This window comes from Gouania willdenowi, chromosome 5, assembly GCF_900634775.1.
Source record: "Gouania willdenowi chromosome 5, fGouWil2.1, whole genome shotgun sequence".
Lineage (NCBI taxonomy): Eukaryota > Metazoa > Chordata > Actinopteri > Blenniiformes > Gobiesocidae > Gouania > Gouania willdenowi.
In genome coordinates this window covers 12,190,011-12,213,476 of record NC_041048.1, presented here as the reverse complement: position 1 = coordinate 12,213,476, position 23,466 = coordinate 12,190,011, and the positions used below count along the sequence as shown (strand labels likewise).

Here is a 23,466-nt window from a genome sequence, read left to right as displayed (position 1 = left end):
TGATTGGAGGTTATTTTCTTAGTTTTGGAATTCATAGCTACACTTAAATTTTGAATTGAATTAATTAGTGTAATTTTATATACATGAAAAAAAAACCTTTTATTTCATACAGATGCCTTTGTGGAAAATAAATTAAGTTGTGCAATATTTGGTCTTTTCCTTTTAAGTTTATACATGAGATGTTCACTGTATGCAAGGGACTGTGGCAAGATTTATTACCAAAAATAAACTTGGGGGGCTGAAAGTAACTAGTAACTTTTACTTTGAGTACTATTTAAATGAGTTACTTTTTACTTGTACCTAAGTATTTTATGTATGACTTACTTGTACTTGTTCTTGAGTAGAATTTCAATCAAGTAACAGTACTTCTACTTGAGTAGGATATATTAGTACTCTTTACACCTCTGGCTGTATCCTGTTTTATAATATTAATTTAATATATACTTTTTCATCCCTGTAGTCAAGACACATTAATTTATTTTGTGCCAGTCTTCACTCTTCACATATTGAGAAATACTTCAGTGTTTCATCGGTAACTTCCCTTTTGTAAAGAAGGTTGTGTGTGTGTTTGGTGGGTACTATTTACACAGTCACTCAGTTACCCAGCTCAGACAGTTATTGTGTGTGTGTGTGTGTGTGTGTGTGTGTGTGTGTGTGTGTGTGTGTGTGTGTGTGTGTGTGTGTGTGTGTGTGTGTGTGTGTGTGTGTGTGTGTGTGTGTGTGCTTGTATGTATGTGTAACGTGTCTTGCCCAGGTGCAGACGAAAGCTATGCCTCCTCACAGTAATGAAAGCACAGATCCTGTCCGACTATTAGTCACATTGGTGTGTCTGCAAGCGTTTTATCGCTGTTGCATCAACACAGAGCTACTGCAGGCCAGCAATACAAATGTAGCTATCATAGATAGCAATCCATTTCATTTCCTATATACAAATGTTTCACCACAATAAAGTGTCTGAGATGCAAAAAGTCATGGGAAGAATACATTTGTTTTAATGTCTCAAATGAAATAAATAAACAAACAAACAAATGTAGTGCAACAAAGCACCTTAATTCTACATGATGTAAAACATATTACACTCACTTTTTGGTTTTGGTTTTATTCTCATTTGTTTTACCAGCTCTGCTTTTTTTGCAGATTTCACTAGGTCATGAAATTTGATCTTTTATTTTGTGTTGAAATACAACTGAAATGATTAACCAAGGGCTTTAATGTTTTAAAATATAATATTAACCCACACCTTTTGGTTTTTGAATTTCCAAAATACCAATTGTTTACTTCATCATATAATTTTACCCATTTTACTATCTTTAAAGCTCGTGGAATAAAAATATCATGGCCTTGTGTTCATGAATGTTTTTGCCTCTTATAGGTTGCACCCATACCTGCTGTGCTGCTTTTTTCCACAAACATATTAACTGTGACAAATTGCTGAGGCAGTTTGCATCACGCTACACATGTGCTGACTTAAGTTGTATCAGTCTTATCTTGTATTCTGTGATAAAAGTACTCAATTAGAGCCGTACGCTGTATTACTTTGACTCTGATGGGTAGTCAGCAAACAGCACGACACTAATAACCGCTCTTCTAACATTTGCCTGTGGAAAGGCAATCCATTGTTTCTTTTTTCTTCATATCTATTGAGTGTGAGACTAAGCTGAATGATAGAATAATGTAGTCTCGAGAAAGGGGGAAAGTGTGAGTCTGCAAATGAACACAGTCAGTTGTTTTGAATTTACTGAGATCAGTTTATTATTATTTTTAAGGGTTTTGCCTTTAATTCAACTGCTGCTTATCTCCACAGCATTTTATTCTTCATAGTCCAGCTCACAGCAGTTGTTGGATTGATTCCCTTTCTATCTACAGTGTAGTGCCCCCACCTCTCCCTCATCCTGCAGCTCATCTTTAGGAACAGAATGAGAGCAGGGCCGCTGGTCAGCACTCTGGTTCTCTGCATCCAGATGGTGGATGTGAAAGATCCCAGTAAGGGGTCCCAACACTGTGTCCTTGAAACTGGGTGATTTATGCTTAGGCAAAGGCATCCAAAAGGCATTTAAAAGGAAAACAGTGATTGTCATAGTCCATGTTTGCAGGCTCATTTCTTACCATTTGTCTTTACTGAACCGGTAGTTTCCACAAAATGATTTGAATCTGTATCCAGTCAGGACTGTTTGTGTTAATAATTATGCACGATGGAGGGATCTTGTCTCGTGGCAGGTGTGTGTGCTTTAATGTGTATAACCTTGAGGTGAACAGGGGACTCTTGTGCAGCCCTGCTGCCAGCCTCTCTGAGGGTTTTTACTCACTGGCACCTCCCACTGTTTTCTCTCCAATTATTTCAACCATCAACCTTAGTGAAGACAGTGTGTTCCATGTCACTGAGCCTTCCAGATCCTTACATATTTGATCTAGGCCCCCAAAGTGTCCCGGTCGACCGTGGCCCCTGAGTGCACAGAGTACCCTCACAGCAGGGTAGAGTCAGTAACTTTGTCTATTCATCTTCATCTAATGATCCTATTATTACCCTAAAAACCCAATTGTCTCCTTGATCAGGAACCAGATATGAAGATGCTCTGGGCCATGGCAATGACATGAAAGGAAAGAAAGTGTTACCAAGGAAATGCCACATCTGATATTGATATTAGTAATCAGTGAGGGGAAGTTTTATTTCAATAAGCAGAGTTTTCTTAATAATAGTCTTGAATTTTTCAGGCGTTAAAGTCAGTAGGTTTCAACAAAGTTTGCTAAAGTTTCAATTTTTTACTTAATGAAACAATCATATTCAGAACTGTATCTGTTTGTCAGTTAAGACCCAGAAGCAGAAATTTCTTCCCCTGTCTTGAGATTATATTTATATATCTATTAAACACATTTGACGTGCTGTTTTTATTTATTTTTTGCCAACAGCATTTTTGATATCTGTAAGACATATTACAGTTGATAGACCATAGAAGACGAGTGTTTAAGCATAAAGATAAAGATTTATGTTATTGAAGGAACAATATATTTGAAAAGCTAAACTTGGTAATCACTTTACCAAGTTAAGGGAGGATTTAGGGAGGAGAGAATGAACTATAAAAATGAAAGTGATGAGGATGATATATGTGATATTATATTGCAGCAAGCAGGAGACCAGAATTATTACAGGGACAAAGTAAAAGGTGCAGTCCGCAATATTGGAAAGTTAGCATGATTTCAGCTAGCAGGACCTCCTCTAAGCTCCACCCCCTCTTCCCCCAATGCCAGTGCTTTGTCCAAAGCCACTCCCCCACAAGCTTGAACGTGCATCTGATATAAAAAAAAATTGCAAATTCCCTGAAGCAAAACAAACACTGACCTATCCAACAGAAAGATAGCAACTTCTGCATCACTTTTCAGCCCCTTCAGATCATTTGTGCTCGATATATCTGAGAACCGTGTGTGATTGGTTCTTTCCATTTGGACCGAAAGGCAATGATTGGTCAGAGATTTTAGTGGATTCCAGCTGCTACAGAGGTCTGTTTTTTTTTTTTTAATGATTATTATTGAAGGAATATTTCACCCAGATTAACAGAAACAGAAACAGTTTCTAAATGGGATTGCAGACTTGACTTTTAAAATGCTAAAACAGCATGATGTCAAGAAAAAAAACGGAAGCAGACAGGAATGTGACAAGAGTACGAATAAAAGTGAGATGAATGAAATTGTTGGCAAAGAATGAAGGTGTAATGGTTGGCATTTTTGCTTCTTAAGACTCCTGAACCTGTGACCCTGTGGGGCGGAGTTTGTATGTTATTGGGTATACGAGTTTTCTCTGTCAGAAAAATAGGTTTAAACAACTGTCTGTTGGCCCTGTGATAGACTAGTATTGTGCCTGTGAGCTGGGATTGAAACCAGCATGCCTTGCCCTTAGATAAATCAGGTAGCTGAATAAATGAAATATTGAATTATGAGAAAAAGGAAAAACTACTTCTGTTTCTACAAATATATAAAGACAGGGTAAACTAGGAAATTTAACAGTGCAAAATCTGTAACTGACAGCTTAGTGATAAAGGCTTGTTTTGAGCAAAGCATTTGTCATGCTTTTGTCACAGATGGAAAAATGGAAGGAGTAGGAGGCTGAGACGAAGCCTACAAAGAAACAGGAAATTACATGAGAGGCACGTAGAAAGAATGGAACTATAATCTTTAGGAGGATTGATTAATGAATGAAAATAGAGGAATAGATTAAGCCTGAATGAGAGCGATGAAAGAAAACAAATACTAAAGTGATGTTTTTGGTAGCAAGTGCAAAAGTGTATCAGTGTAAAAGCATTTGGAACAAGTAGGAGTTCGCAATGAAAACAGCTGGAAATGAAATTGGTTGAAGGCAGTAAGGCTGCAGGTGTCGCCAAAAAGGTGGTTGATGCAAAGCAAGAAATATGAGCAGGTCTTTATTCTGGTGAGTAACTTTGACACGCCTGCGATGCACCCAGTGCCGGTCCATCCGTCATCCAGCTCTCCTACTGATGAGCACTGGAAACAAATCTGAGAAAACCTGGATTTATTTTGCCGCGTGGGTGACTTGTCTTAATCGTCACAAGCCCCTGCACCCACCATCCTCCCCATTGTCGTTTTCCAGGCTTAGATTTACCCACTGGGAGTCTCTGCTTGTCCTCTCTGTACTTCCCCCCCCCCATCTCTTCTTTTCATTATGCAGGCGTAATTTTTGTTTTTCTTTGGCAGTCTTTGTGTTCCTTGCTCTTCTGAAATGTTTTTTGCTGTTTATCTGTTTATAGACTTTGTGTGCTTGATAAGCTGCGAGGCACACAGGGCATCAATCACTGTCACTTAGCTGTTCAACATGTCGCTCATGTCGACAGAAACCTTCTCCAAAGCCTTCCTGCTTAACCTCCATGAATCTCAAACTATTTTAATACATAAATCTCTGAGGCGGAGACAGAGTTTGCGAGTGTTGTGGGTGGGGGGGGGCACACATTTGTGCTTGTGCAATTTAGGTTAAATTTATGTTTATACGTTCACAAATGAGAAATCCAAGAGTACGACCAGTTTTGATTTTCCACACGCTAGCGGCAGCCTGCCCATTGCGGCGGCTCTTCCTGTGGCTGACTTCTGCGACAGTTATTTAGATGAATGATTAAAGTTAAGGCTCAGCCAGCAAGAGTCTCACCATCCTTATTTAAGGAAGAATGGGCAAGCTGTCATCTTTTGATTCATTGCCCACCACCCTGCATGCAAACAAGCCTCCCCTATCCTCGGTCCCTCCTTCTCTTCTCAGATGTGTTCCCAAGAGTTGACTCGGCTGATTAATCAGGAACTGCCGTGGCATCACTGAAGACACATCACAGGGTCGCCCACCCCAAGAGTCGGGCAACAACACCGTGGCATGCTGATCTGATGTTATCAGTGCCATAGAAGGAATGAGGGAGGACTTCTACACACAATTGATCAATGGCCACCAAAGTCTGGCACCACATAGAGAAGTCTTCTAATGGCTTTGTAGATAAAGTATTTTTCAGTTTTTTTTATTAACTTCCCTTTTGTTTACCTCTGAGCCATGAGAATAATGCAGCACATGGGCTTCAGCATTGTTTTTACTGACTTGTTTTGTCAGAGAAGTTTGGATCCTCAATTCTAACACGAATAAGATAGCAGGAGTGCAAGATTTTCTTGAACTTCATGATTTAAATATCCACTTCTATCAGTGTTTCGTTAATGCTAGTTGGTGCTATGTCTGTGATGATTGATGGGCATTAAGTTGAAATTTGTAAGAAAATAAAAACAATAAAAATGAAATTGAATTCTTTAATCAATAGCTAAAGATGACAACTCTTTTAACCAACTTATTAAAGATGAACACAGGAAATCTAGAGCAGAGTTTCTCAATCTTGGACCTCATTTGGGGTCGTGAGACACTGGGAGGGGGTCACCAGATGCCTTCAAGAAACTAAGAATATTTTTTGCACAATTTGAGGCCATTTTGGCAAATTTTTATCCTTTCTCTGAATTTTTCCACTTTCAAGACACTTTCAGCACTTATAAATCCTCTCCACCACTTCTCCACCTAATGTCACATATGTTGACCTATTTTTGTCACTTTTAACCTCTTTTCATGCTTATGTTGGCCAATTTAGCCACATTCACGATTTGTCATGCACATTATTTGCCAGTTTACACTAATTGTTCCCAAACTGATTGTTTTTTCTGCCACTTTTATGCCAGTATTGATGACACTCTTTAATATGACTATATACTATGGTGCAAATAACGGTGAATAATATTCCTATATATAATATATTAAATAAATAAATGTGGGGGTACAGTTGTGGTCCCCAATGTCTGGCACCTTTATTTTGGGGGTCGCAGGCTTAAAAGGTTGAGAACCACTGATCTAGAGGAAGGCCTGTAAATGCTATCTATAGAAGATGTATGGAGGCTTAACGTTATTGAAATATGTTCAAATAATTTGAAATATTTGATAATCAACAAATCACTGTCCACCCTAGACTTCCTGTCCTGTGCCATGCTTCAAGTTAGAGGATAAACTGTTTGATGAAATGACAAAACAAAGTTGGAGCTCCTTAAAACACGACACAAAGTAATACCTTAAATAAACACTACCCTGCCCTTTTTAATAAATGCATTTCACTGTGTTCAATACAGTACGTAAGGGTCAGACAAAAACTCTGATTATGTTTATGGGTTTTTGATATTCATTCTTTCTCCATATGGTATTCATAGAGGTTGCTAAGGAACTCATTGCATTACATTGAATACAACTTTGTCCTCCTTCATGTCCTTCAGTCTTACGTCATCTTTTTTCTACACCCCTCTAATGCACACATGGTAGCCTGGACTTACCGGTAGTAGTTGCATATTCCACTTTTCTAACAAGGTACAGAGATGAACTTGTGGTTGGTAACATGCATGCATGCAAACACACACACGTGCATGCGCCCACACACACACACACACACACACACACACACAATGGATTTAGAGGCAGGAGTACAGTGTAACTTCTCAAGATCCAAAACAAAGAAACAAAAAAAAAAATCAACAAGAAACAAACAAATAAAGATCTCAAAGAAACAGTTAATAATATACTGGGAACAGGCACACAAGGAATAACTTAGAGCACAAAGAGTTGAACATCAAAGGAAAATCCACAACAAACATTGAGTAAACAAAGCACTTATTTAAAAGCAAAGGAAGGTAATCAGGGTGATAAACTTCACCTCTTTGGAAACAATAAGGAATTCGGCACAATGTCTTTACTCTTACACACTAACAAGACTGCGGTGCATTACACAAGAGAGACCCTTTGAACCACAGACTTTGAGTGACTGAATGATTAGAAATACATAAAACTGAGACTGAAAGTGCATTGTTTTAGGCATTAAAGTGGAATAACAGCAACAAGAAAACCAAAACAGGCAGCAAAGTTTTGCAAACATTAGACATCTTTGAATCTGCAAACTTTTTTTTACACTTAAAATATAATTTCATTTTGATACCATAAACTCACAATCATTATAAATGATACTCTACATAAAGCACATATTTAAATTATTTAGTAATTTCATTTTTTATTTATTTATTAACTTCAATTGTCACTTCCAGAGAAATATCAGTTCCAAAGGTTGATACTCAAATATAACAGGATACATTTACAAGCTCAAAAGTTACAGTTTAAATGGGTTTCAATTAGAGCTGGGTGATATATCAAGTTTCAAGATGTATCGACTTTTCTATTTTGGTGATATAGAAAATTACACTATCGCTTATATTGATATATATATATATATATACATTTTTCTAGCTTATTTTGTATTTTGCTTTCTCTAGAACAGCATTAATAGTACAGTTAGATGATCACTGAGTGCGTCCTAACCCAGACCTTCCACTAAACAAGCCACACTACAGAACTCACTCACATGCTGTCCCTTTGAAGAGAAAAAGCCTAAAGTGGCACATATTGTTCATCTGTTAATAAATGTGTCTGTGTGGCATTTTGTATTAACAATTGTAACCCTGAATTGTCTTTCTGGTAAGATTTTATTTGAATTAAGATTATCAAAATTTATATTTGATCGTATATGGCCATTTTGAGAAAAAATATTGAGATATGAGGTTTGCTAGCCTTAATGAATGAGTTAGTGAACTCATAATAATGAGGTTAGTGTGGGTCACAGTCACAGCAGTTTACCTTTGGAACAAAAAAAAGACAACTAAATACTCTACTTTCGAAAGACGTTTGACCTTTTTGTCTTTGGTAGAAGAAGCTGTCTTGGCCTCAATGGCTCGCTGCGGACATATGGTGAGCTCGACGGACTCATCAAGGACGAATTAACCAATGAAGCTTAACTCTTTGACAATCCGTAAACCCGGTCTTTCTGATTTCATTTTTAATTTACAAGGGCAATCACTTCCTGAATCAAATCTAAGTAATATTAACAGTAAGATACACAGATGTCGTTCTTCAAATAATATGAACGACATATGGCAGTGTAATTGCATTCATGTAGGCTTCTGTAAATTGGTTTGTTAGGTTCAGACCTTAGCCTCAGAAACAGATTGCTGTTAATATTTCAGTTGGTCACAAAGCCAGTTTGGATCGTTTTATGCTGCTCTTGGATTGCTGCATGATTTTGTTTCCCTCTTAGGCTCCATTCACACCGATTTCTTAACCAAATATTTTCAAGTTGTATAGTGAAAAGTCTTTGTCCTCCTCTAAAATGGCTTTTTTTGCCTCTCGCTATAGAAGAAAGGTTAAATGTGTTTGTTTGAGCATTTGAGCTGTTTACCCCACGCACACGCACACACACACACACACACACACACACACACACACACACACACACACACACACACTTCCTTTTGTTTCATTAAACACTATTGGCTTTTGAAACAAAATTGGTTTTGTTACTTGTAGGGCATCGCAATATATCAAGATTCAAGACATTATGTGTTTTCTATTTTGGTGATATAGAAAATTACAATATCGTCTATACAGTATATATATATATATATATTATTTTTTTATTTATTTTTTTTATTTTATAGCTTATTTTGTATTGAAATACAGCATGAAAAGCAAAGTTAGATGGATGTCTGAATGCGTCCTAACCAAGACCTTCCCCATATCAAGCCACATGACAAAAATCACTCACAGGTGCTGTCTCTTATAGGAGAAAACTAAAAAAAATGGGGCACATATTGTGCATCTATTTGTTAATTAATGTTCCAGTTCCGTTGTGTATTTTTTCCCCCTCCTTTTATGGATTTTGTTGTCCTATGTATTGTTGTTGTTTTGTGTATCTTTAGCAAATTTTGATGTCTTTTTGAGTTGCTTTGTGTATTTTTTGTATGTATATTGTTCTTTGTATGATTTTTGTTGTCCCATTGTGTATTTTTTCTTCTTTTGTGACCTTTTAATTATTTTTGTGTATTTTTCAGTTTATTTGTATGTTTTTTTAATTTTTTTGTGTGTTTTGTTCTCATCCCATTGTGTATTTTTTTCTCCTTTTGTCTGTTTTGTTCTTGTCCTATTACCGTATTTTTCGGACCACAAGGCGCACTTAAAATCCTTTAGTTTTTTCAAAAATTGACAGTGCGCCTTATAATCAGGTGCGCCTTATGTATGAATTGATATGTCAAAATGTTTTAGTACAACTTTGGTAAACTATGAAGCTGCACTGCTTGATGGATTTTTGGCGCTTCAGGGCTACCGTAGTCAGGCGCCTCGTGGAGTGATGTGTACCAGTACTGTGCTTCAACATACTGAACTGAAAAAGTGAGTGTATTGTTCTGTATTTTATGTGTTAAACCTGAACAATGTTGACAGTTATTGATAATGAGTTGAATAAAGTTTGACTTATCAGGCTCTTTTGTTTCGCTTAACGCGTCTTAATAATAATAATAAGAAGAAGAATAATAAGAATAATAATAATAACAAACTGGTGCGCCTTATGTATGAAAATAGACCCAGTCAGACCCATTTATTGGTAGTGCACCTTATAGTCCGACGAAAAATACGGTAAGTATTTGCGTTGTTATTTTGTGTATACCCCTGTTTTTGTTGTAATTTTGTGTATTTTTTGCAGTCATTTTGTACATTTACTTTTGGGGCCTCTAGTTACCCATGTTGGTGATACACGCACAAGTTTATTTTTTTTATTTTTTACCAATCTTATAGCACCGTGATGTTATTTTAGCCTAGTGTCACATTTTGCATCACCAAATTTTACCCTGAATTGTCTTTCTGCTAAGACTTTATGTGGATAAAAATTATATCGAGATTTATATCGTATATTGCCATTTTGAGGAAAAAATATCGAGACATGAATTTTGGTCCATATCGCTCAGCCCTAGTTACAAGTCTTTGATGCTTATGGGAAATATAGTGCAATAAAAGCATTATGGTATTGAATTGAAATGTTCAAATATGTAGCTTAGCTTTTACTTTGTAACTATACATTTCTGAATAATACGAATAATAATTAATTTTCTATTAGTACCTTAACTTACAGTTGAATGTATTTGAATAGATATTTAAATTAGTGTAAGTAGTTATCTTTCTAAGGAGAATTAAAAAGATATAAAACTAAGTAAAACTGACTTTCCTAGAGTACTAACTTTTGCGTTTTGTTTAAACCATTTCCTTTAAGAGTTACTCACTGAATAAAATTGAATGTGCACATAAATAAAAGCCCTTGTTCTCTATGTTGGCTCTGATGTGTTATTAGCACACCGTGCTCATTTATCAGCCCAAGATACTTGTGTTTGTGCATTGTCTAGGAGGGTTAATATCCTACATAGTAATATAATCCCACGACAGAAGACTGATTACCATGTCACCATAAGCACTGTTGTTTCAGGGCTAATAATATCTCTAAATTCAGAGCTTTATAAGAGTCCCTCTATTTTGGAAGCGCTTCACAAATTTTAATAAAATGTGTCTGCAAACTATCAGTGGGTAAAACAATTTCCTGCTTTAATAACGGTGATTATTGATGTGAAGGATTTCCAGCTCAATGTAACCACTTGTTCACCTGATATGAAAGCGACTTTAATCTTCTGTTAGTGTTTTATTCATGTCTAATTATTGGCAAATGTCTATATTATTAACTTTTAATATAAAAGAGTGTTCAACCCTCTATACTATTATTTTGTGAAGAAATATCACATGCAACCGCTAGACAATGCTGTCAGAACATATTATAAAACAATAAAATGCCTTAGAATAAATTCAAACATCTAGAAAGCACTAAGAGAGTGCAGACCTCCGCCAAGCCATAGCAGTCCCCCATATTACATTGTCTCTTAAATGTCATCTCCAAAATCTAATCACTTTTTCCTTAGCTCAGATATTTTCCTAAAAAAATCATCAAAATCCATTCGTTTTTAAGTTAGACTGTTCACAGACAAATAAACGACAGCATAAACATAACCTCCTTGGTGGACGTCACAAGCAAAACCGCTGAATGCATCAACCACAAGTATTATTCAATGAGCTACTTCGCAGGTGATGCTGCTGTCACACAGGAAGTTGTACACAAAGGAATCACCAAATTCATCCCATGGAAAAAAGGTGGCTACCTGGATGTCTAGATTGGTGTTGTTTAATATAATAAGTTGATACATGCAATAGTGCACACCCTGAACGTCATTACCAACACTGACTATAAAGAAAATAAAAAAACAAGCACACACACACAAACTATAGAGAAGCATAAACAGTATACACTGAAAAAAACCTGTTGAATTTACAATAAAAAAAACATGTACATTAAAATTATGCTTACTAAAAATGATTTATCTATGTTCAACAGAAAAAAATTCTGTATGTTAAACCAACATGACTTTTTTATTTACAGTGCATCAAATTACCCTATTTTAAATTAACTAAACTTTTTAATGTAAAGTATATTTATTTACCTTATATTAAACTAACATGTTTTTTTTTTTTTTATGTGCAATATATTAAATTACCTGTGTTACCAAAAATGGCTCTAATGTACTTATGAATATATTCAAATACTCTTTGTCAAACTAAAGTAAGTTTTATATATTCAGTCACTTCATAATATAACAATGCATGTGTTCTATGTTTAGTACATGCAGTGTTCTAGCAAATTAAACTATAATGCTCAGGTCTCATATGGAGACCATTCCAAAAGTGGCTGCATCGTAATGTCATTTATCATCAATATCAAAACTTCTTTAGTGTATTTGATTATTAAAAACAAATAAAAATAAAAAAAAATATTGCAATTTCTCTTATTATACATGTATGATTTTTTTTTTTATTGGATTTATACCCTTTTGTTTTAGTTTAATCTTTGCAGTGTCTGCAATGTTTTGCAATAATGCTTGCAGTATTGCTCATAAACCAGCCAACAATGTACTCTTAAATCCTCTTATGTAGACATCAAATGGCTGAGTAATCTTACATGTATTCTTTCTTTCTTTCTTTCTTTCTTTCTTTCTTTCTTTCTTTCTTTCTTTCTTTTCTCACATTCTTTCATTATATTCTTACTGGACTGACGGTGTGAAGTGAGACTTGTTTACACTCAAACTGAGTTTATTAGATTTTGTCAAATATATGAAAGACAGAGCTCGCCCCTTCTGTGAGTTACATTATTTCAGAACTCAACTGGTCTGCATGAAACAATATTACAGATATTACCTCGCAAGAAACCTCTGATTATTCTTTTGGGGGTGAAGTGATTCTCATTTTTGTCTTATTGCACTCATAATCTTCAGTATATATATTGTCTTTTTACTTGTTCTCTTATTCTTTGCACTTTTTGCCTTAAATTGTGTTACAGACCTCTCTGCTTTCTTTACACTTGTTCTCTTATTCATGTTCTTTTTCCTTCTCCCTTACGGTGTTATCTGTCTTGGCTCCATTTCCCGGCTCTCTGATAGTCCCTGACTCAGTAGCTTTCATTTTCATGATAATCCAAAGACACCACTGGACTGCGAAATCGCTTTTACTGCCTTTTCTTTCCATTCCTTTCGCCCCTCTCTCACTGTGTCTGTATGTCTATCTCTCACACTCCCACCACATTTTCCCAACTGGTTTATCTTCTTTCCTTCTGGCTTTATTTTGTTTTTTTAATTAAATGTCATATCAAACTTTCTCATTTTTCCCTGTTTGATGGTAGCTGTAACAGGGGGTTAAAAGTTCCAAAACAGTTTTTTTTTTTTCTTCAGATTTTCGTTTTTTGTTCTTATTTTATTATTTGTTTACTTTTACCCAAAAGTTGCAAAGCTGTTAAAAGGTGTTTAAATCCACGTACCAGTGTTGAAACAGAGAACCGTTCAGTTCATTTCAGGTCTTTTTCAATATAAATCATCTGTTCTCAGTAGGTATTTCTTAAAGTGGTTTAAGATCCTAGTTGATAAATGCCTTGCTTATTGGTATTTTTGTGTTCTGTCCACATTTTTTTCCATTTATTCATTTGTTTGTTTGTTAGCAGCATTATGTACAAAAGTGTTTACACATTTTTACAAAGTTTTAACCAAAGATAGACCTTACGCCATTTAAGAATCAATTACATTTTGGAGGTGATCCAGATCAATATAGTAGCGCGTTAGATTACTCGTTGCTGAAAAAAAGTGGTCATATTAGAGTAACATGTTACTAAGTACCGTAACTAAATCACTGGCCTGTTTGGGACCCCTGTGATATTCTGACGACCATTTACAAATATTGCTACAAAAAAATTTCAAAAACCTCAGGCTCTGAAGAGCTTACTTTGGCTCAAATAGTTTTAATACATAACTATATTCTAAGTTAATAGTCGTCTATTCTTTCAGCATGTTAAAGGCAGTATATCCGTACGGTTACCCTATCAATATACCAACATTCTATCCATACGCAGTGCCCCTATTTGGCCAGTTTAGGTCATGTGATAGGTCAGTTATTGGCTAGTTTAGTTCGCGTGACCAAGACTAAACCTTACTCTAAATCTAACCCTAACCCGAAAAATTGTTACGCTACGTACTTTTACTTCGGTAACCATAGCAGCGGGGTTGACCTCCTCCTCTTTTTGCTAATGCACGGTGTCAGGTAAAAAGCTTTGAGTATTTGTCATCACGTATGTGTCGGATGTGTCAGAAGCAGAGCTACGAGAGCAGGTGTATGACAGATATGTTAACCTTGAAAACCTGTGATCTATTTCTCACCCAGCTGTTTTGCTCCCTGCACGGCATCACCTCTGAAACTAAGCAGCAGCTGCGCTTGCAGCTGCCAACAGTGAACACACATCTAGGAGGAATCACCATTTTTTTTCCCCTAGTGACATAAATCAGGTCCTAAAATGCTAATTATGGAGTGTATTTGTAAAAATGACATTGTCAGCAATCTGAACGGACAAGGTGTAGAATGGGGTTTAGCTTCTCCCCAAACATAAAACATGATTGAAATACATGTTGTTTATACATTCAACGATAACTCATGATAACAAGACATTCACTGTTGGACCTCAGACAAAATGGTTGTAGTGTTTGTGTTGAAACTTTAATTGATAAGTAATATTAGTATATTAACTGAAGGGGCACTGTAGAGCAGATCTTTAGTTGATACAATACACAGAATACAATAACCAGGACTATTTTCTATGCATTGATTTACATGTCCCTCTATCTCACTCTGCTTTCTGCTTCCTCCTTGTTATGGTAGCAACTTCCTTTTCATGAAAATACAAAATGCAAAGAAAACAATATTGTTCAAAAGATCACAAACTCCTACTTTACATCATAACTCCTGCTTGCTGTTATATTGTTTTAATAAACTGGAGTTATTTTATTTAAATGTGCATTCTACCGAGTTAGCAAAAAAATTGAATTTTGTGTTTGTTTTTGTTATTCTTAATTTATTTTTCATCTGCTGATAAAGTGATCCTACGTGAAACAATGACAAACACTTTTAGATATTTGTAACAATAATTCTGAGGTGTCCTTTGGCTTCTCATAAATCAATAGCTGCGTTTCCAATACCCTTGGAAATGCGCAAAATCTAAATAGCGCAATAAAAACTGGTAATGGAAACACCTGAAATCAAAAAAAAAAGTTTTTACACTTTCATGAGCAGGAGCACCATGGCAACACAGGACGTGACGGACCTGGTCACATGACCACTTCGATTAAACATGACACGCTACGTGTAAACAGAAGAGGAGACCAGATAATTTTTTAGCAATATACTTCAAAATCATTACTGTCATATTAGGCGGGAAACAACAAAGGAATACGGAGTGTTATAAGGAGGTTTGGACCGTCCGTCTTTCTGCGGCAAAGCCTCGCGGGATGAGATTTCATCATCATGTTTCATGTTTCAATGTTCGTGGACATTTAGGAATATTGCTTTTATTTTGCGAAAATCTGTAATAGAAACCCAGCTAATGACTGCTCAGGGGTACAGTATAGGCTCTGATTTTTTTTATTATTATTGACAATTTTTTTTTAGTGCATTTCCTTTTTAAAATCCTTTCATGATTGAAATTATGTTTTTTTCTTTTACTTTGAGATTTTTTACATCTTTCCTGGACCATTTAACCAAACAAATGTTACTTCAAAGTGAAAATTGGTAACCTGCCCACCTAACAGTATATGCTCCATAATGTATTTACTTTTTGGTCTCACGGAGAAAAATAAAAAAAAAAACGGTTTTTCATCACAGTTTGAGACGCTCGAAACATTGGGGGAAAAAAAATGAGTGCATGGTATCAGTTTCTGTAGTTGGCGTAGGTCAGTGGGAGTGAGTGGAACCGTACATCTGACTCTTCTGTGTGACAGCAGATCAATGCTGCCTGCAGCACTGATGGAAATGAATTGATTGGTACCAATAAAACTCCAATTAAACAAAGAAACAAGCCCTGGAGAGAATTTAGAGACAAGCAGCTCTCATCTTCACATCAGTCCTCAGGGGTGAGGAGGAGGAGGAGGAGGAGGAGGTGTGGGGAGGGAAGGCAGGAGGCAGACGAGGAAGGTGGACGTGAGGAATGGAGCCGATGATTGCGGTTCATTTCCTCTGAATACTTCTGCTATCAACAATGTACGGGGGAATGGATGTGAGGCTCAAGTTGCTGGTAAACACAGACTGAGAGAGAAAGTAAAACAGCTACCTGTACTTGCTTTGTTTTTCTTTCAATGTACTGCTATTGATCTAAATCTTCCGACTAATCGGAAGAGATTTGATTTTTGGTGAGATGCAATGTGTCAATGGGTCCATTGGAGAGTCTCATTTAATAAGTTAGCTTGAAGTCCTTTGGTCTTTCCATTTTTCCCACCTTACAGCCGTCCATATGTGTTTTTTTTTGTTTCTCTCTCCTGTCTGTACTCGCCATTTCTTTGTTTAACAGTCTTGACTTTTCATTCCTAATAATGCTTTCAGGTGGGTTGGAGGTCTTCTCTGTAAGCAGCACCTAAGGATGCTTTTTGTCTATAAGAAGCTCCAAATGATATTAGAGATGATTAATGGTACCCATTCCTAGAAAATGCTCAAGATCTTTTTACTTCCTCTTCTCCACGTCTTCCTAATAACATTTTCCTCACTTTCGCCCTTCATCTCCCAGGCTCTGTAATTAGATTGTTCTTTCCATGATTGTGCTTTTATTGAGTTGTCGGAATCATACATATGTATAGATTCACCACGAGACATAATTTATTTTTCACACCCATTTTCTCTGGCATCCGACCAGACAAGAGTCTTGTTCCTAAATAAAGGAAACACTAATAACTTGTTGCCACATGTAGACCATTACTTGGTCTTTGATCCTGTGTGCATCCAGGATACCACTTATGCTTAAAGGTCTCATGTCATGCTATTTTTCACCCATCTCCATTTGTTCCAAGAACCCCAAAAACATAGTAGTTGAGGTTTATTTTCCCAAACTCGCCTGTTTTCCAGAGTTTCAGCCTCTGAAAAGTCACTTTCTGAGCAACTCTACACAAACAGGCTGATTTGCGTCCTACTTATGCATATTCATGAGTGGGCTTGTCTATAGACAGGACACTGACTTCCTCCTCCCCGCACGGTGACGTACGGCCAGAGGACGGCCCACTCTCCTCCCACCCACTCCGTAGCCGAGCTCATGCTGCTTTATAAACATGAGACAGAGCGTGAGGGCGGGGCGTTCGCCGGTACATACATAAACTGTAGATAATACATACATAGCACTGCACGAAGGACGCTTCCATGCTCACCTTTGTGGGCATGTCCGTTTACATGTCAATCACAGCAGAGAGCTTCCTGGAGGCGTGGCTTCTCCAGCTCAAATTCGTCATCAAAGTGGGAACGCGTCATCAAATTGGAGCGAGTTGTTTGGGCTCACCCTGCAGTAAGAAAGAAGCAAATCACCCTCTAACTAATGATTGAGGGAATCAATGAAAAAAACACTTTGGGCATGTGTATGAAGCCCAAATAGCACTTTTATGATGTTTAAAGCACAGAAAAGTCAATTTAGCGTAATATGGGCCCTTTAATTCTGACTATCTCAGTGTTACAGTAAAAATCAATTACTTTTTCAACCATGTGGGTATTTCATCAAAGTGCATTTAAGAGAACCGGGCTTGCTCGTTGCTGACTGGTTTAACTAAGCCCTCTCTGACCACGCTGGCTTTAGCTAATTATTCAAACTCTTCTCAGCTTGAAGAGCAGTCATTCAGCCAAGCCAGCTGTCACTGTTTAAGTTGAAGGTGGGTCTGCAGAAATCCTGTGAGGTCGGTCACAGAGTTACTGATCAGAGAAATGAGGAAGCATGTGCTGCAGATTTTAGTTTGAGTGAAGAGCCAATAGAAACCAGAGCTGGGATGAAGAAGACATGGCGTTAGTTGTTACTGAGCAGAGAGCGAGGGAGAAAAAGGAGGGACACATTTAAGAAGTTTCTTGTAGTTTCAAGATTTTAAAAGTAGTACACCATTCAAGTTATTTAGGTCATTTATCACAGAGAACAACTGAAGCATGTATGATCAGACACATATCTGTGAGTTTCCTAAATATTTTCTGTCACCTGTCAGCGTTTTAAAAAAATGATGATGCAATAATTTCACAATTAAATAATATGTAATTTATGAGACTTGTGAGTTTTCTGATGATTAGTTTCCTAGAACTCAGTCAGCGCTGAACATTAAATTCAAACGCACAGAGGGTACGGCTGCGCTGCGTGCACTGTTGGGGATCTTTAGGGGTCTGCCCTGCGTAAAGTAAGAGCTTCCTCATAATGAATTGTTGATCCTCAATATAAGGACACACCGTGGCAAACGGAGGTTGATGTTTACACACTAATCCTTATATAAGCAGTTCAATTCTGTAGTCATGTATCATTTAAAATCAAAAATTTACAATGATATTCTGTTTAATTTCCTTTTAAAAGACACATTAAAACCATAGATGGTGAGAAAATGTATGGAGAACAGTTTGTATACAAGTCTTTTTGATTCATTTTACCATTCATAGATCTTTGCAGAGTGTTTTAAAGCACCGTGAATTAGGATTGTATTACTGTACTTCGAGATGACGATTTCATATGAGTGCATCTGCAGCCTAAGCAGGAGGTAAACTAAGCCTTTTTCCTAAACCTGGTCGGGAGCAGGTTTGCAGCACAGACTTCATCACCATGGCAACTGAGGTGTTTATGCTTTGATGAAAATGTCCCAGTTAGATCCCAGTTTACCTGAGCCGGACGTTCAAGTTGAACCTGACTAAAAAACTGAGCCACGTTTGATGAAATACCCCCAAGTTTCACCGATTTGTTTTTGACCAGTTTTAACATAACACATACATTTTCCATTTAAATATGTACATTTTATTTGGAGGAGAGACGGGGCTAAAATGCAACAAAGCTCACTTAAGAAGGCGTCATGTTGCATTAGTCGAGTTGCTGTGAAAGCCAGTCTATGATGAATCTTTCCTAATAGTATCTGCACTATTTTATTAGTGTAGCATTTTTATCTAGAGTTGAATAGTGTGGAAAATAATGTACAATACAGTCCAATATCTTTTCAGCAAGATCGAATTTGTAGTTTTTTAGACTTGTAATTATTCAACATTTGCATTATTCATCCTTTTCATCATCTCATCCATAACCCTCTGGCTGTTCTGAATGTAAGCCATCGTACCTCATCACTGCACATACCCGAGAGGAAGAAAACCATGATACCTAGCATTAAAAAAAGGGGGGGAAAAGCTTCAGTCTCTCTCTGAATACTGCAGTCTGATCTGACCTTATACCAAACAATCTCTGTCTCACAAAGTCTATACCATATAGATTTCACGTCAAAACGAAAATATCTCATATTTCTTGTAACATATCTTCAACCTTTAAATGGATTTACTGTCAAGAACAAATAATGTATTTTCATGCTATCCAAATCTCCTTTTTGCATTTTATGACTGTTGTGCTGCATATATATATATATATATATATATATATATATATATCGATTTAATTGATTTAATCGATTAATCGAATTTGTAGATAAAACATTTCCTACCACAGTTTTTTCCGGACTTTCCCGCATTCCAATGTGAGCTAGCCCCCTCTTTGTTTACATGTGTTTACCCTTTGAGTAGGCTATATGTGTGCCACAGCCATGTTCAATTTTTTATTCGCATTACGCTGAGATGCTAAGGGAAGAGTTTATTATTTTTTTAATTGTAATGTTATATGTTATAGAATATGTAGTTATCTGTTTTCGTAATCAGAAAATTTAAGTTACTGTGAAGTTGCTGTTGCACTTTTGCTTAAACTTGGGTTAAAGCTTTTTATTTTGGGATTGTTCTATGCATTTTAACTCTTGAGGATATTCACAGCAATAAAGTTGCACTTTTAACAATATATCTGAGGTCTGCTGTCATTTTTCAGTGAATTTTTAAAAAATCGCATATAGATTAGGCAAAACCGCCTAGCCCTATGTTAGAGCCCTATATTAGGGCTGGGCGGTTTTGCCTATAAAAAAAAATCGATTTTTGTACTCAATGTCCACAAAGTTGTTTTCACCCCTTCAGAAAGGCTTGTGTTAACCGTTAATCTCAGAGTCCCGACATGAAATTATTTGAGCCTCTACACTGTTGACCCTGAAGGTTGGGTTGGAGGTTCATAGTGTGATGTTGCTGCTGAAGATGCTCCTAGATTATGATGATTGTGCTACTTCCAGCTCTACGCCACAAGCTAGAGAAGTGATTACAGCTGCACCGACCGAGTGTTAGCCTGACAGATGGCAAAACATAGCGCTAGCTGACAGCACTGCTGACTGCGCATCCACAGAAAGTTCCCATGCTGCATGAACTCTACACACTGTTCGTTACTTCCACATATTGGAATATACGCTTCAGCTTATTACTCACCTTCCATAAGGGAGTCAGCTTACATCATCTATTCAACAACATCGGCCCACTGTCACCAAGAATGAATATTCATCTAAAAGTGGGTCATTACCAATAGTTATCGGCCTTTTATCAAATGCATCCTTTGTTTTTGGTTTTTTTTTTAACATTATTATTCCATTGGTTAATAAACTCCTGATTTATTTTCACCCAAATCACTGCATAGATATCAGCACTGATGGCTGAGTAATGAATAGACTGCAGAAATAGATGAATTCATTAAAATAGGGCAACGGGATCAGTGCAGCACTTTTGATTCTATGGACCAAAGTTTAGAATCATTGATTGTTGAAAACTGAGAATAGCTCATATTTTGTCCAAAAATATGACAGATATGTAAATTATTCCCACTATAATATCCTTCACTTTATTTGCTTTTATTTTTTTTGTAATAGATTTGTATATTCATTGGAAGATCAAACGCATCTTTGTATGAACCACACGTAACCTCTTAGAGTAGCTCACACGTACTCTTTCATGTCAGCTTCAACCTGGAAGGCTACATATGTGCAAAAGCCTCTTCGCGTGTGAATTAACACATGCCAGTGACGTGATTGATGAGACATGAAAGAGTGCAGAGTAAGATTTCCAGTCAATCATTGTAAATAACCACAGGCAGGAAGCTGTATGAACAGGCACAGTCACATCCTTAATCTTGTCTGGAGAGGTGTTTTAATTTCTCAAGTGACATTGACAACAATATTTAATAATAATAGGCGAAATAGATTTGAAATAAATTAATAAAAAAAAGATTACCATATTCCTGCCAGCAGAACAAGATATTTGTTAGTATTCTGACTCTTGGGTAGATTTGATAGTTTATCCTGTGGTTCCCCTCAAGTACCCCCTTTCTCTTGTTTTAAATCCAAGTACCCCCATTACCGACTACAACATTTCGCTCAGAAAACTATTTAAAAAACAACTATAGAGCATAGTGATGGAATGAACGAGTGATAACACACATTTTAAAGAATCTAATTTGGCAAATACAGTAAGTTGAAAGAAACAGTATTTAGTGCAGTGGTTTCCAACCTTTTTTGGATTGTGACTTAATTTTGATATCAAGAATTTTTGGCAACCCGAAAGACATTTTTTTCTAAAATTAGTTTTTGATCATATTTGAGCTCATTTTATTTTATTTATTTTATTTTTTAATACATTTTAGATGAATGAGATTTACATTTCACAAAGTGAAAGTATGAACCATAGTAACCATAATTTGAAGAAAAGAAGAACTTCACTGTACAAACAGTAAGAATTTGGCTCACATGAATCTCTAATGGACGAATGAGATAATACATTCATTCTGCACATTCCCTTCATAGCTCTAAAATATTTTTAAGATGTCAAGTTATTTTTCTTTAAATGAAAAACACTTTAAAGACCAAATGATTGAACTCATGTGAATATTTTCTTTTGTGTCTTGCCAGGTCCAATGCCTGGAGAAGAGAGTAGACTTCTCAGATCTTGGTCCAGTGGGGTCTGTGATGAAGACTCTTCCATATGGCATAGGTGGAGGTACACTTGGAGGTGTGGTTAAGCCTCCCTATCAAACTCGCATCTTCTCTACATCCATTGACCAGACACCGATGAAATCCAAACCACCAACGTACAGTTTCTTCAACCCGTACGACTCAGCTCGAAACCAATCCCTGCTACTGGATCAGACAGGGTACCGCTCAAAGCGCAAGCCCTCGCTAAAGACAGCCATGAAGACCAAGAAGATCTTTGGCTGGGGAGATTTCTACTTCAACGTTAAGACTGTAAAGTTCAGCCTGTTGGTTACAGGAAAGATAGTGGACCACATCAATGGGACTTTCACGGTTTATTTCCGCCACAACTCATCCAGCTTGGGTAACGTGTCTGTCAGTATCGTGCCACCAACAAAAGTGGTTGAATTCGAGGTCCTTCAGCAGCAGCCACTGAACCCTCACACCCAGCAGGATGTGCAAATCCAGGAGATACAGCAGACTACCATAAACCCAAAGGAGTCAAAGACCCTTAACTGTCGAGTCGAGTATGAGAAAACCAACAGGTCCAAGAAGTCCAAACCCTGCCTGTATGATCCATCTCAGACCTGCTTCACAGAGCACACCCAGTCACATGCTGCTTGGCTCTGTGCTAAACCCTTCAAAGTGATCTGTATCTTCATTTCTTTTTTTAGCATCGACTACAAGCTGGTGCAAAAAGTGTGTCCAGACTACAACTTCCAAAGTGAGCACCCTTACTTTGGATAAATCTGTAAGACTGTACTAAATGAAGACTATGTTAAAGACAACCCCCAAGAAGTACAGTGTTGGATATGGATATGATAGTCATATTGATTATGATGAATAAGCAGGGGACAGTTTATTTCCCCTACACTGCTGTGAATTGTGGATTTAAATTATGTATAACCAGAGTTTATGAATGGTTAGAATATGGCTGATATCACTTATTTTCCAACTTTATATTTGCTAAACTTTTGTTTTGATTTTGTGTTTTCCCTGTAAATAATGTATTCAACTGCAGCAGACTTATTGTTTTATGATATTTGTTTCACTGTTTTATTACTTTCTGCAGTCTCAGAATTTGGTTTAAAAAGCGGGGATGTGTATGATGCCCTTTGAGCGCAGACAGAGTGAGCCTCTGAAGCAGCTGTGCTGTGCAATCCCTGTGGACAGCAGACGTAATGTTATGGTAGACTAACTGTTAATGAATCTCAGCTCTACATTTCAAACCCCGGATATAAGAAAGTTATATGTATGAGAAATGCTATGCTGGAAACGCATACGATATACTGTATGAAAAAGTCTATTAAAATCTCTTTAAACCATCCGTCTTCCACTGAGTGAATATTCTTATTCAGAGCTTGAAGCACAATTGCTGTCACTAGTGCCGCGGCATATTCATGTTATCAGCAAGAACACTATTATGAGCCAAACTAACATTGTCATTGGATTAATGGATCTGTGCTCAAGCTTCGGGTGATAATATGCCATTTTAATTTTCACACAAATTACGAAAGAAAGTTTGTCGTGAAGGGAAATTTCACATTAAAAAACAAGTGGAAATCTTATTTTGGAGATAAAGTGAAACGTCATATTTTT

At 36.8% G+C, this 23,466-nt stretch overlaps 1 protein-coding gene across 1 annotated transcript in view; it reads left to right on the top strand.

The window, feature by feature from the left end:
- The window catches only part of nxph4 (neurexophilin 4), a 58,155-nt gene extending 34,961 nt beyond the window's left edge, over nucleotides 1–23,194 (top strand). Inside the window, exon 2 of the mRNA XM_028446988.1 lies at nucleotides 21,808–23,194. Within this exon, the coding sequence (XP_028302789.1) occupies nucleotides 21,808–22,614 (807 nt within the window). The 3' untranslated portion in view covers nucleotides 22,615–23,194. The remainder of the gene's footprint in view (nucleotides 1–21,807) is intronic.
- The last annotated feature ends 272 nt before the right edge of the window (nucleotides 23,195–23,466 follow it).